The 12,928-nt window shown below is 41.3% G+C and overlaps 1 protein-coding gene across 1 annotated transcript in view; it reads left to right on the plus strand.

Moving 5' to 3' along the window:
• The window catches only part of LOC134349683 (FRAS1-related extracellular matrix protein 2-like), a 204,794-nt gene that overhangs the window by 80,110 nt on the left and 111,756 nt on the right, over positions 1 to 12,928 (plus strand). Inside the window, exons 5-6 of the mRNA XM_063054368.1 lie at positions 9,416 to 9,541; positions 10,621 to 10,869. Coding sequence (XP_062910438.1) covers positions 9,416 to 9,541; positions 10,621 to 10,869 — 375 coding nt within the window. The remainder of the gene's footprint in view (positions 1 to 9,415; positions 9,542 to 10,620; positions 10,870 to 12,928) is intronic.

A 12,928-nucleotide genomic window follows, 5' to 3' on the forward strand; every position in this document is an offset into this window, starting at 1 on the left:
ACACAGTCATGGGTGTAGAGATATTAGAGCAGTGGGCTAAGCTCACATCCTTGACCTACACCAGTGTCGATTGTCAGTGAGGAGGAAATGTTATATCAGTTTAAGATAGCACTGGTGAAGCTCAGTGACTACTTGCTGGTGGCAAATAAAACAAAGGAAACAACTAAATACTTTATTAATCACACTTTTTCTGGTAAACAATCACCGCAAACAAAAGCCTCTAACTTCCCTGTTGGCTTTGATCTTTTGAGCTGCCTGTCTGACTTGGCATCTTGCAGTGTGAACTGAAGTCTTGAAAGTGCAGGAGATGGTGTACTTGGGCCAATCGAGGCAGTGGGGTATGGGCCAGAGAGCAGAAAATGAGCCATTATGTGGCCATTGTTGGAGCAGACTCAGAGTCAATTTGATACAGCAGAGGCACAGTGAGCGCAGGCAACGGGAAGCCTGGGCCCAAGTGCGAGGAGGGACCTGAGGTTTGATTGATTTAAGCGCCAAACTGAATTGGAAAGGTCGGGTATGAACTGAATCGAAACGGCAGGGCTTGAGCCTGAGAGCGTATTGAAGTAGTAGGGCCCAGGTCCAAGCACAAGGATTGATCTGAGGTTTGGATGATTTAATCATTAGGCCAGATTGAAAAGATCAGACTTCCGGGGGCAAAGGTGAGGGACAGGCCAGTTCACCTCGCTGATCCACAAGGTTCACTTGTCTGCAACTAACAGGCTTCTGTATCGGCTGCAGTGATGGTTGACCGTGGACTCCGGCAAACTTCAGTTCTGAACACTGTTTTCTTTCTTCTAGTGTTTGCACAATCTGTTTGTTTTTCCTCTCTGCACATTGGATGTTCAACGGTCTTCTTTTGTTTCAATGGGTTCTGTTGGGTTTCTTTGTTTTGTGGCTGCCTGTAAGGAGATGAATCTCAAGGTTATATGAAGTATATATACTTTAAAATGTACTTTGAACTTTGGAATTATATTTCTGATCCGCACTGACTATGGCCTCCCGGTGAGAAAGTCTAGGATCCAGTTGTAGAGGAATGTCCAGAGACCTGGATTTTGGAGCTAGTTGATTAGAACTGAGGGTATAGTTGTGTTGAATGTTGAGCTGTAATCAATAAACAGCAACTTGACGTAGGTATTGCTATTGTCCAGGTGATCCAGGGCCAAGTTGAGAGCCAATGAGATTGCATTGCTGTAGACCTACCGTGCTGATAGGCACATTACAGCGGTCCAGGTCCTTGCTCAGGTAGGAGTTGATTCTGGCCATAACTGACCTCTCAAAGTAGGTGTAAATGCAACTGTTGTAAGGTTTAAATAAAAACAGAAAATGTTGAATATATATAAGAAGTCAGGCAGCAGCTATAAACAGAAAGAGAATTAATGTTTTAGGTTAAAACAAATCATTCAAAATGTAAATTCTGATCCACCCTACAAAGATATTTCTTAAATACAGGAGGTACAGTACATAATACTGTACTGAATGTATTTCTGTATGTTCATGGTGTTTGATGTGTTGTACCTTCAGAGATGTTCTTCTTACACCTGTTGTAACATGTTTATTTGAGTTAGTCGCCATCCTGTCAGCCTGAACCAGTCTAGCCATTCTCCTCTGACCTCTGTCATTAACAAGGCATTTTGGACTACAGATGTTGTGCTTTTTTTTTGTTTTTTGAATCATTCTCTGAAAACAGTAGAGACTCTTGTGCATGAAAATAGCAGGAAATCAACAGTTCCTGAGATACTCAAACCACCCTGTCTGGCACCTACAATCATTCCGTGGACAAAGTCACTTGGATCACTTTTCTTCCCTATTCTAATGTTAGGCCTGAACAACTGAACCTCTTGACCATTTCTTCATGCTTTTATAATTGAGTTGATGCCACATGATTGGCCAAATACTTATTTGCATTAATGAGCAGGTGTACAGGTGTACCTAATAAAGTGAGCAGTGAGTGTAAATACACTTCCTACATGCAACACTTAAAGTGTTGTATCTAGAAAGCTGCCATTCATAGATGAAAGACAACTGCTAGTAATTCTGTAGTGAGCTTATGTTTAATGGAGTAAAGTGTCCCTGTTGAATGCTGAAAGGAAAAAAAAAAAGAGCTTGCAAGTAGTGGTGCTATACTGGAGGTGCTGGAAATGACAAAGAATTATTTATCGGATGTGGAGCCCACTGGTGTGGAAGATGAGAAGTCAGAGTTTTGATAAGCACCATGAAATCCTCTGTCAGCTACAGGGGAAGAGAAACGTTGATTGAAGGTAAAGAAGTGTCCCAGGCTATTCCCATTGTCCCAGTGATCAAGAAAGGAAGGCTGGAGCTGTTTGCATATGTGGGGATTCCAAGGTGCTGCGTGTGTGCAGTATCCCCTACCATGACATTTTTGCATCTTTGGTGGGCAGGGAGAGGTTTTCAAACATGGACTTGTCACAAGCCTATCTGCAAATGGAAATTGAGGAGACAAAGCAGGAAGTTCCTCACAATCAACACTCACAAGGGACTGTTCCAATATAATCATCTCGTCCTTGGTGTCGCATCAGCTCCAGCAATTTGGCAAAGAGCAATGGACCAAGTGAGGATGAGAGGTAACCTGAGAGAGGTGTACAAGATGATGAGAGGCATTGATTGTGTGGATAGTCGGAGGCTTTTTCCCAGAGCTAAAATGGCTAGCACGAGAGGGCATAGTTTTAAGGTGCTTGGAAGTAAGTACAGAGGAGATGTCAGGGGTAAGTTTTTTACACAAAGAGTGATGAATGTGTGGAATGAGCTGCTGGCAGTGGTGGTGGAGGTGGAAATGATAGGGTCCTGGATAGGTACATGGAGCTTAGAAAAATAGAGGGCAATGGGTAAGCCTAGGTAGTTCTGGGGTAAGGATATGTTTGGCACAGCTTTGTGGGCCGAAGGGCCTTTATTGTGCTATAGGTTTTCTATGTTTCTACGTAAGTTCTCCAAAATATCTCAGGAACACAATGTTATCTTAATAACATCATCGTGACTGGCAAAAATGATGAAGACCATAGGACATAGAAGCAGAATTAGGCCATTTGGCCCATCGAGGCTGCTTCACCATTCAATCATGGCTGAATCCCTATCTCCCTTCTTCAGCCCCACTCCCCGGCCTTCTCTCCATGATCTTTGATGCCATGTCCAATCAAGAACCTATCAATCTCTGCCTTAAATACACCCAACGACCTGGTCTCCACAGCTGTTTTAAATGGATGCCATTCAATGCTGAGGTTGTTCCCTCTTGTCTTAGACTCCCCCACCATGGGAAACATCCTTTTCACATCTACTCTGTCTAGGCATTTAAACATTCAAAAGGTTTGAATCAGAATTCCACCCCCCCCATCCTTCTAAATTCCAGCAAGTACAGACCCAGAGTTATCAAACGTTCCTTGTATGATAACCCTTTCATTCCCAGAATCATACTTGTGAACCTCCTCTGAACCCTCTCCAATGCCAGCACATCTTAGATGAGGAGCCTAAAACTGTTCACAATATTCAAGGTGAGGCCTCACCAGTGCCTTATAAGGCCTCAGCATCGCATCCCTGCTCTTATATTCTAGACCTGTTGAAATGAATGCTAACATTGGATTTGCCTTCCTCACCATCGACTCAACCTGCAAGTTAACTTTTAGGGTTTTCTGCATAATAGCTCCCAAGTTCCTTTGCATCTCAGATACAACTGCTCTGGGTGACTTATTTACCCTTAGGTTTTTCAGTTTTTTGAGCACCTTCTCTCTTGTAATAGTAACTGCACTCACTTCTCGTCCTTCTCACACAACAACATCTGGCACACTGCTAGTGACTTCTACAGTGAAGACTGATGCAAGCTACTTATTTAGTTCATGTACCATCTTCTTGTCCCCATTATTATTTCTTCAGCCTCATTTTCTAGTGGTCCTATAACCACTTTCATCTCTCTTTTATTTTTCACATACTTGAAAAAGCTTTTACTATCCACTTTGATATTGTCAGGCAGCTTGCTTTCATATTTCATCTTTTCCCTCCTAATGATTCCTTTAGCTGCTCTCTGTAGGAAAGCTTCCCAATCCTCTGTCTTCCTGCTAATTTTAGGTTTGTTGTATGCCCTCTCTTTTGCTTTTACATTAGCTTTGACTTCCCTTGTCAGCCACAGTTCTACTATTTTGCCCTTTGAGTATTTCTTTGTTTTGGGAATACATCCATCTTGCATCTTTCTCATTTTCCCCAGAAACTCACGCCATTGTTGTTTGCTGTCATCCCTGTCAGTATTTCTTCCAATTTACTTTGGCCAGCTCCTCTCTCATATCACTGTAATTTCCTTTACTCCACTGAAATACTCCTACGTCAGACTTTACTTTCTCCCTATCAAATTTCAAGTTGAATTCGATTATATTGTGATAACTGTCTCTTAAGGGTTCCTTTACTTTAAGCTCCCTAATCACCTCCAGTTCAACGCATAATACCCAATCCAATATAGTTGATTTCCTAGTAGGCTTAACACAAACTGCTGTAAAAAGCCATCTTGTAGAAATTCAACAAACTCACTCTCTTGAGATCCATTATCAACCTGATTTTCCCAATTGACTTGCATGTTAAAATCTCCCATGGCTATCATACTATTGCCCTTTTGACATGCCTTTTCTATTTCCCATTGTAATCTGTGGTCCACATCCCAGCAGCTGTTGAGAGGCCTATATATACTGTAAATGCCATTAGGGTCCTTTTACCCTTGTAGTTTTTTAACTCAACCTACAAGAATTCAACATCTTCTGATCCTATGTCACACCTTTCTACTGATTTGATGCCATTCTTTACCAGCAGAGCCACGCCACCCCTCTGCCTACCTTCCTATCCTTCCGATTAAAATATGTAATCTTGAACATTCAGTTCCCAACTACAATCTTCCTTCAGCCATAATTCAGTGATGGCCACAACATCATACCTGAAAATCAATTCTGTAATAGTGCAACAAGGTCATCCACCTTATTTCTTATACTCCGTGCATTGAAATATAACACTTTGAGTTCTGTATTTGCTACCCTTTATGATTCTGCATCCCTAATGCACTGATACTCACCCTGCTGGCTGCAATTTTGTCCTATTATTTGCATTGCCCCTCCTGACAGTCTGATTGCGCGCTTATTTTGCTTTTGTACCATCTGTCCTATCCTGAGTCTTTTCACTCCGGTTCCTGGGTAAAGAGCACCTCCAGAACCTTGGCAAAGTGTTTACCAGGCTGAGTGAATATGGTCTGCATGCAAAGAGAGAGAAATGTGAGTTTTTCAAGAACGAAATCTCATATTATAGACATGTCATTGACAAGCATGGCTTACGTAAGTCACAAGAGAAAATTGAAACAGTCCTTCAAGCACCCCAACTGGAAAATGTGTCACAATTTAGGTCATACTTGGGCCATGTAAACATTGCTATAGTGGTGCATCCATTGAACGCACTGTTAGAGACAGGAACAAAGTTGGAATGATCAGAAAGATATGAAAAGGTATTCAAGGAAACGAAGAGACTAATAACATCCGATGAACTGCTCACCCATTATGACTCACCTTGCCCATCAGACTGATGTGTGATTCATCCCCTTATGGCATTGGGGCCATTTTGTCACAAATTATGGAAGATGGATCTGAATATCCGATTGCATTTGCTTCAAGATCACTGACAAGCGTAGAATGCACAGATCGACCGAGAGACCTTTAGTCTAGTATGGGTAATAAAGAAGTTCCACCACTATCTCTATGGAGAAAAGTTCACACTAGTGTCAAATCACCAGCCCCTTGTGTCTAGTTTCAATCCCAGGAAAGGAATTTCAGTGATGACTGCTACCCAGTTACAACATTGGGCACTATTCCTAGGAGTCCACTCTCATGACATAGAGTTCAAGGGTAACAAACAACACTGATGGCTTGTCACATCTTCCACCATTGGCAACTGAACAAAAATCTTCATACTGTGACCCAGCAGAAGTATTCCACACCGCATTGGTGGACCAGTTGCTGGTAACAAATTCTGAAATATAGAGAGAAATAAGGAATGTCCCGACATTGTCAGAAGTCTATGAAATCACCATGTAAGGATGGCCAGCTCATGGTAACCCCATGTTTCCAGAGTTCTCAGTGAGATTAGACCAACTGTCTGTATGTCAAAGAACGCTGATGTGTGGATCTCATGTTGTGGTTCCCTGGAAATTGTGCAGCAGAGTGTTAGAAAATCTGCATGAAGGGCACCTGGGTACAGTCAAGATGAAGAGTCTCACCTGGCTGGGAATAGATAAACAAATTGAAGACTTGGCCAAAAGCTGTTCAGGATGCCAAAAAGTTCAAAATGCACCCCCACAGGCACCATTACACCCGTGAGAGTGGCCGTCTTCACCATGGCAAAGAGTACATATTGACTTTGCTGGGCCATTCATGGACTTCATGTTTCTGATTGCTGTGGATGGTCATTCAAAGTGGCCGGAGATCATTCCAATGAAGTCAACCACATCATAGACCTCCTGAAACCAGACCTCTGGAGGGAAGTACAGAATAAACAGTTCAGCCAGTTGCCAAGTGAAGCAGCAAGGAGCTTTGAGATTGGACACGAAATCCTAGTGTGTGATTACCGAGAAGACAAGCAAACACCCTACAAGAATTGGACCACTGATGTACACAGTGGATGTTGGAGATCAGACATGGAGACGTCGTGTGGACCAGATACTGGATGCCCAACCGAAGACCACACCTGAGTCAACAGCATCCAACAAAATGGACACATTACAGTCACCGGACCTACCTCTTAATGATACTTACCTCTTACCTCTACCTCTCACTAACTACAACGTGACACCCAGAAACCAAGTGCATTATCTTGACAAGACACCTGCCAAACCTGATGCCACCCCACAGGTTTAGAGGTGCTATCCTGAAAGAAACAGAGCGCCACCCAAAAGACCTTTAGAACTGTGAAGTTAGTTATGGACTGTTATTGTAAAAGCATATGGGCTTATGAAAGGGAAATGGAATGTTTTGTACATATACAGTTTTATGTTGCATTAATCTCAAGGGGGAGGGAGTGTAATTTATGGATCTATTTCTTTTAGAGAAATGACACTCCCCCCCCCCGCCCCCCAGCACTATGTATGCTTGCACTGTTCTCTCATTCTCTCTCGTTGCAATGTGAATACACCAGTTAAAGCCATTTCCCGTGTGTATGCTTTTATTTAATTGCTATGTAGTTGTGCACAGACACAACAGGGTTAGCAGGCTCTGAGGAACCAGCCATCCTCAGGTCAGCAAGACCCAGTCCCTGGCCAGAAGTCCACACAGGCAGGCGTCACGAGGGCTGGTGCCCTCCAGGCCACCAGGGTTTGAGGTCCGTGCGAGTCTGGAAGTCGAGGCTCAAAAATCAAACCCATTGATTGGCAAGCTCTGTGGTCGATACCCTGAGGTTTGTGAAGTCCGTAGTACGAGTCCTGATACCTGAGAGTCCAGGCCTGAGGACGGGAGGCCTGGAGGATGGGAAAAGGGCTTGTTTTGCTGTTGTTGTTTGTTTTTGTTGTTGTAGTTGTTTCTGCTGCTAGTGTTGTTCTTGTGAACATTGTGAGCATGCTACGTTGCTGCTGGAATGCATGGTGACACTTGCAGGCCGTCCCCAGCACATCCTAAGGTCGTGTTGGTTGTTAACACAAATGACATATTTCATGGTGTGTTTTAGGATGCATGGGATAAGTAAATGTGAATCTGGGACACGAGTATGGAAAGTGGCACCGACGGAATAGGTGTGAGGAAATGGAGGGACTGGGAGAATTCCATGGAGATCTTACAGAAAATAGGGTATTAAAAGTACAGTCGAGTTAATTGTGCGAGTTTATTGTACATTTTAGTCACTATCTGTCCTCTGAAATGTAGGTAGAAAGCAGAAGCTAGAGATGAGTAACTTGAACCTGATGAAAGGGTGGAAATTATCAGAAGATTTGATCAGTTTTTTTTTGTTTGGTTATGAGTATAAAAATTCAGAATTAAATTTTTTCCAGCAATATAAACAACTTTAAAATTGATCTTTTAGTTTTGATACCCTTTGGAACAGACACATTTTTATTGTCTTCATTGCTATGCAGACATACAAAAATTTCACCAGCTGTTCAGTAACCTATATTTAATAACGTGTGACTTGTAAAATTTCTTAGTCTTGCAGGTGTAACCAACTAGCTAAAAAACTGAAAAGATTCTTTTTTAAAAAAAAGTACTGTCTGTCAAATTACTTTGATTAATATAACAAAAACTATAATTATCTCTTGTGTTTATATAAATGTGTCAATTGCAAAGCACCCCCAAATATTTAGTTTATTCTGATGTGCAGTGTCAGGATTAATCAGGATTTGGGATTGGAAGGATTCCTTTGATAATTTGCCAGAAGCCTCTGTGTGCATGTGCACGTGTGTGTTTCTGGAACAAAAGCAAGCATACTTTCCACCGTGGGAGGTGCACAAGTGAGGCTGCCAGCTAGCACTAAAAGTTAAGTGAAGGTCATTAAATAAATACTGTAAGTATATTTTATAAAGGTTTGGTCAATGCAAATTTCTTGACTTTGGAGTGGTTAGTTCATAATTCTCCCAATATAAAAGTCTTTAGAAAACTGGTTAAACAAACTGATATCCATTAATGTCTCTGGGAGCTATAAATGTGAATAGGTTCTCACTGCACCTTTCATAATATAGATAGAAATAGAATTCCACAGAATGTCAAAGCATCATTTTTATCCTGTTATAGACACAGTAAAACTCCAAAATCCTGCTGCCACAGTGTTCAGAGATCCTGATATTTCTGCATCTCCACATTGGGTGTTGTACCCTGCATTTCCTTTAAAATTACCAGGGCCCTGTTTTCACGTTCCCTTGAAATTTACTGAGGTCCCATTTCCCATGCTCCTTTTAAATTTATCCAGGTCCCAATTCCCAGGCTCCCTTTATACTTACCCGAGCTTGTTTCCAACATTTCTTTTAAACACACCGGAGCTTATTCTCTGGATCCCTTTAAACTTAGCAGGTCTCATTTTGAGATACCACCTTCAAAACTCACAGGGCCCTATTTCCCTGGCTCTATTTAAACTCACAGGGCCCCTTTTCCCATGCTCCCTTTAAACTCGGTGAGTCCCTTTTCTCATTCTCACTTTAACTTCATCAGGTTGGTTTTTTGCTCTGTTGTTTAAAATCTTCAGAAAAGTGTATTAAAAGTGTGTTAAAATATTAAAACAAGTACCCCCCAGGTAATCTGGAAAATCTACTGTTCGAATGCCACCAAATTCCTAAGGGTGCCAGATTTTCAGAGTTGTACTGTAACCAATTTCTGTACAGGTGTGTAAAGTCCAGTATGCTGGATCAATTAATCACATCCATTCACTTTTGTTTCCCCTTAAAAATAACCTATATTTTTCTCTCCAGAGTCAACTGTCTTCATCCCCCAATCCTCCTATGCCATTGATGAAGATGTCGGTGAATTGTTGATTCCTGTGGTGAGAACAGGAGATATAAGTCAAGAGCTGATGGTTATGTGTTTCACTCAACAAGGTAAGAGGATAAGTTGCTACAAATAATCTAGTTATCACTGTTTTTGCAATCTGTAGCGAATTTTATTTCTCCATTGGGATGTTCTGGGGTCAAAAATATTTGTTTATTTATTTATTGAGATACAGTGTGGAACTGACCTTTCTGGCCCTTCGAGTCACGCCAATCAGCAATCCCATTATGCCCAACCTTTTTCCGCCACCTGCTTTTCCAATACTCTGTGCAGCCAAAATCTGTTCCCAAGCACCCCCTGTTTCTCCATTTCTATTTGGCATTCTTTGTCTCATCATGTCTGTCATTTCTTTTCACAATTACACATTGTCCCTCCCATCCATCTATGAAACATCTCTCCCAACCAACTGCTCCATTTGTGGACATTTAATTCTTCATTTTCTCTCTTCAGTCACAACTATTCTTCCTACAATGCAGGCAAGTCAGTTCATGTCAAGTTCTGTACTTTTAACCAAATCAGCCAAGTGAGTATAGTGGACTTTAACAGAAATTCATATTCATATTAATCCTAATTAAATATGCAATGAGTTAGAGAGGCTACATAAGCTGCTGTTCTATAACTTTGTGATTAGCATGTATTATTTATGAAATAGTTGCTTTTGTGATGATGTCATTATTACTTCAAACTTGATCTTGTTGCTGAGGAAGGACATTACTGTGAATGAGGTATTAAAGTAAAATAGGAAATATATGATAGAATTTCATATGGCACCAGCATAACTGGAAGAATGCTTGTCTGCATTCCCTATTCAAGCTTTTATTTCTTTGGAGGCTGAGAATGAACTATTTGATTATTTGGTTTTGGCGAAATGGTTCAAGGTGAAATGCTTTGATCCTTTCACATAGAGAGTGGTGGGTTCGTGGAATGTACTGCTGGTGGCAGTGGTGGAAGCAGATACGGTAGGGTCTTTTAAGAGCCTCTTAGTACATGGAACTTAGAAAAATAGGGGACTATGCACTAGGGAAATTCTAGGCGGTTTCTAGAGTAGGTTACATGGTCGGCACGACATTGTGGGCCAACGGGCCTGTAACATGCTGTGGATTTCTATGTTCTACGTTCTTCCTTTCAGGCACTGCTACTGGTACTATTCCATCCAGCGTGTTGTCCTACTCCGATTATATCACTCGTCCAGATGATCACAAGAGTGTCATTCGGTTTGATAAGGATGAATCGGAAAAATGGTGTCAGGTGGTCATCATTGATGATTCCTTATATGAAGATGAGGAGACCTTTAATGTCACACTGAGCATGCCCATGGGAGGCAGATTAGGAATGCATCCAAGTAGTCAAATTTTCATTGTACCAGATCCAAATGACGGTAAGACACATCATTTTCACATTTCTGCATAACATTTTACTAATGGGTGACTGAACCAACAAATAAACGGATCTGAAATTGTTTGTTATGCCCCATGTTTGAAATTGAATCATTTGAAATCATATCCAATGAAAAGAAACCCCCACAATCTTTGCAGATTTAATTCTTGTAACTCAATATACTGTTACGTACCCCGTAACTGGGTTGCCAAACCAGCAGAAATGGATCACTCAGTTGGAGTCTGGAGTACTAGAACTAAGGAAGTTTTATTAAAGAAACAAGCAACACAGTAATCGAAAGGATAATAAATGCAACAGTTCAGCGATTATAAACACACATGTGCACAGAATTAAGATAACAGCATCAATCAAGCTCTATCGTTGTCTAGGGGTAAATGACCAAATTTCAAAGTGACTCAAACTTCAGTCCAGTTTAGTAGTTCAGTTCACAGTAATCGTTGCCATGGCGATGGACAACGTTGGGGGGAGAGAGAGAGGGAACAGGAACAACTGATCATTCAGACACGGCTTCACTTACAGGCCGGCGATATGGCTCACAAGCAGCTTTTGGGCAGGTCCTTGGTGATGTCACCTGAGGTCACCGACTGTGACCCCTCCTCCAGATGCGGTCGATCCTCTGCAGTGAACCCGGCACCCAGGCAGGGGCGGACACACACCGGGTTCCCGCTGATCGTACCTTTCCACCCTGGCTGTTGTCTGATACTTCCCACCGACTCGTGAGAGGCATACCGCTTCCAGGGTCTCGTTACCTCGGGTGGCGTGTGTGTCCTGCCTTAGCGAACCGGTCCCTTTTTATCCCCCTGCTGTGGTATCGCCTGTCCATCACTTCAAACAGTTCAAGGTTCAAAGTGGGGAGCCGCTCCAGACAGCTCTCTCTCCCCCGTCCCTTCATTACACATCTCCAAATGCTGCTCCATTGTTCCTTATCTCTCCTTCCCCTGAGGGCAGGTGGCAGACCACTTGCTGATGTCACTGATGCTAACCCAGGCCAGCAAACATCTTAATTTTATGTGTATTCTCGTCACAATACGAACATTTATAATCATCCTGTTGCGAATTTAGAAGATTTCAGGTAATCTAGTAAATTTAGTTATATTTGTTCCACAGTTGATGAATTTTCTGTAATAATGGGATATGCAGGAGGTGCATTGATCAGTTGATGCCTAAAACTGTCTTGTGTAGTCCACAGGTTTGAGATCAATGTAACTTCTGCAGTCTCAACTAATATTCTGTCTAACATCTTAGATATAAACAATTCAGTTTTTTTAAAAAACTTTGTTGTATGCACTTTGGTATTTTACATTATTAGATATATATGTTAAGTGAATAGTAATCATGATCTCCATAAGGTCCAGAAAAGAACTGATGTATCTATAATGCAAGGATTACAGTTCTAACGGAGTAAAATATTAAGAATATGGAAAATGAAATGTGTTAATAAATTACTTTGGTGAGTTGATTAGATTTCTTGTCAAGGAATGATACATACCCAGTTTAGGGAAGCTGGTTCATGTCAGAGTTGATCTCAAAATTGCTGAGTTCTTTGCTAATAAACGAAAGTGGATTCAGCACTTGGCAGTTCATCCTCCATCCTTTGTAAGGTAAAAGATAATACCCAAAATGGATTTTCTGAAATCGGATAATGGAGCTCAGAACAATTGCATATAATTGACTGAATAGTGAACTGTTAACAAGCATTGTAATCTCTCACGTGAATCATAAATTTTTTTGAATTCTATAGAAATTTTATTGATTTAAATATTTCCATTGTTTTCAGAGTTACTGCCTATCTTCATGACAGTTTATCTTTCAAACTGTCAAATGCAAAATGATTCTTTAAAGTCTTATCCATGTGTTTATAACTCTCTTACTTAGGGGTTTAGTTCTTCTTGTAAGGTAGACAGTATGTTTGAATGAAACAGCACTTGGCTCTTTGTCATTTTGGAAGAGTGAAGCTCGGTGTTATCTAACCTATGATGCAACGTCTTGGCCAATGAGTTTCTCTTCAACTGAAAAGTGTAAAGAAATCTTTCTTTCAA

Source organism: Mobula hypostoma, chromosome 7 (genome assembly GCF_963921235.1).
Source record: "Mobula hypostoma chromosome 7, sMobHyp1.1, whole genome shotgun sequence".
Taxonomy (NCBI): domain Eukaryota; kingdom Metazoa; phylum Chordata; class Chondrichthyes; order Myliobatiformes; family Myliobatidae; genus Mobula; species Mobula hypostoma.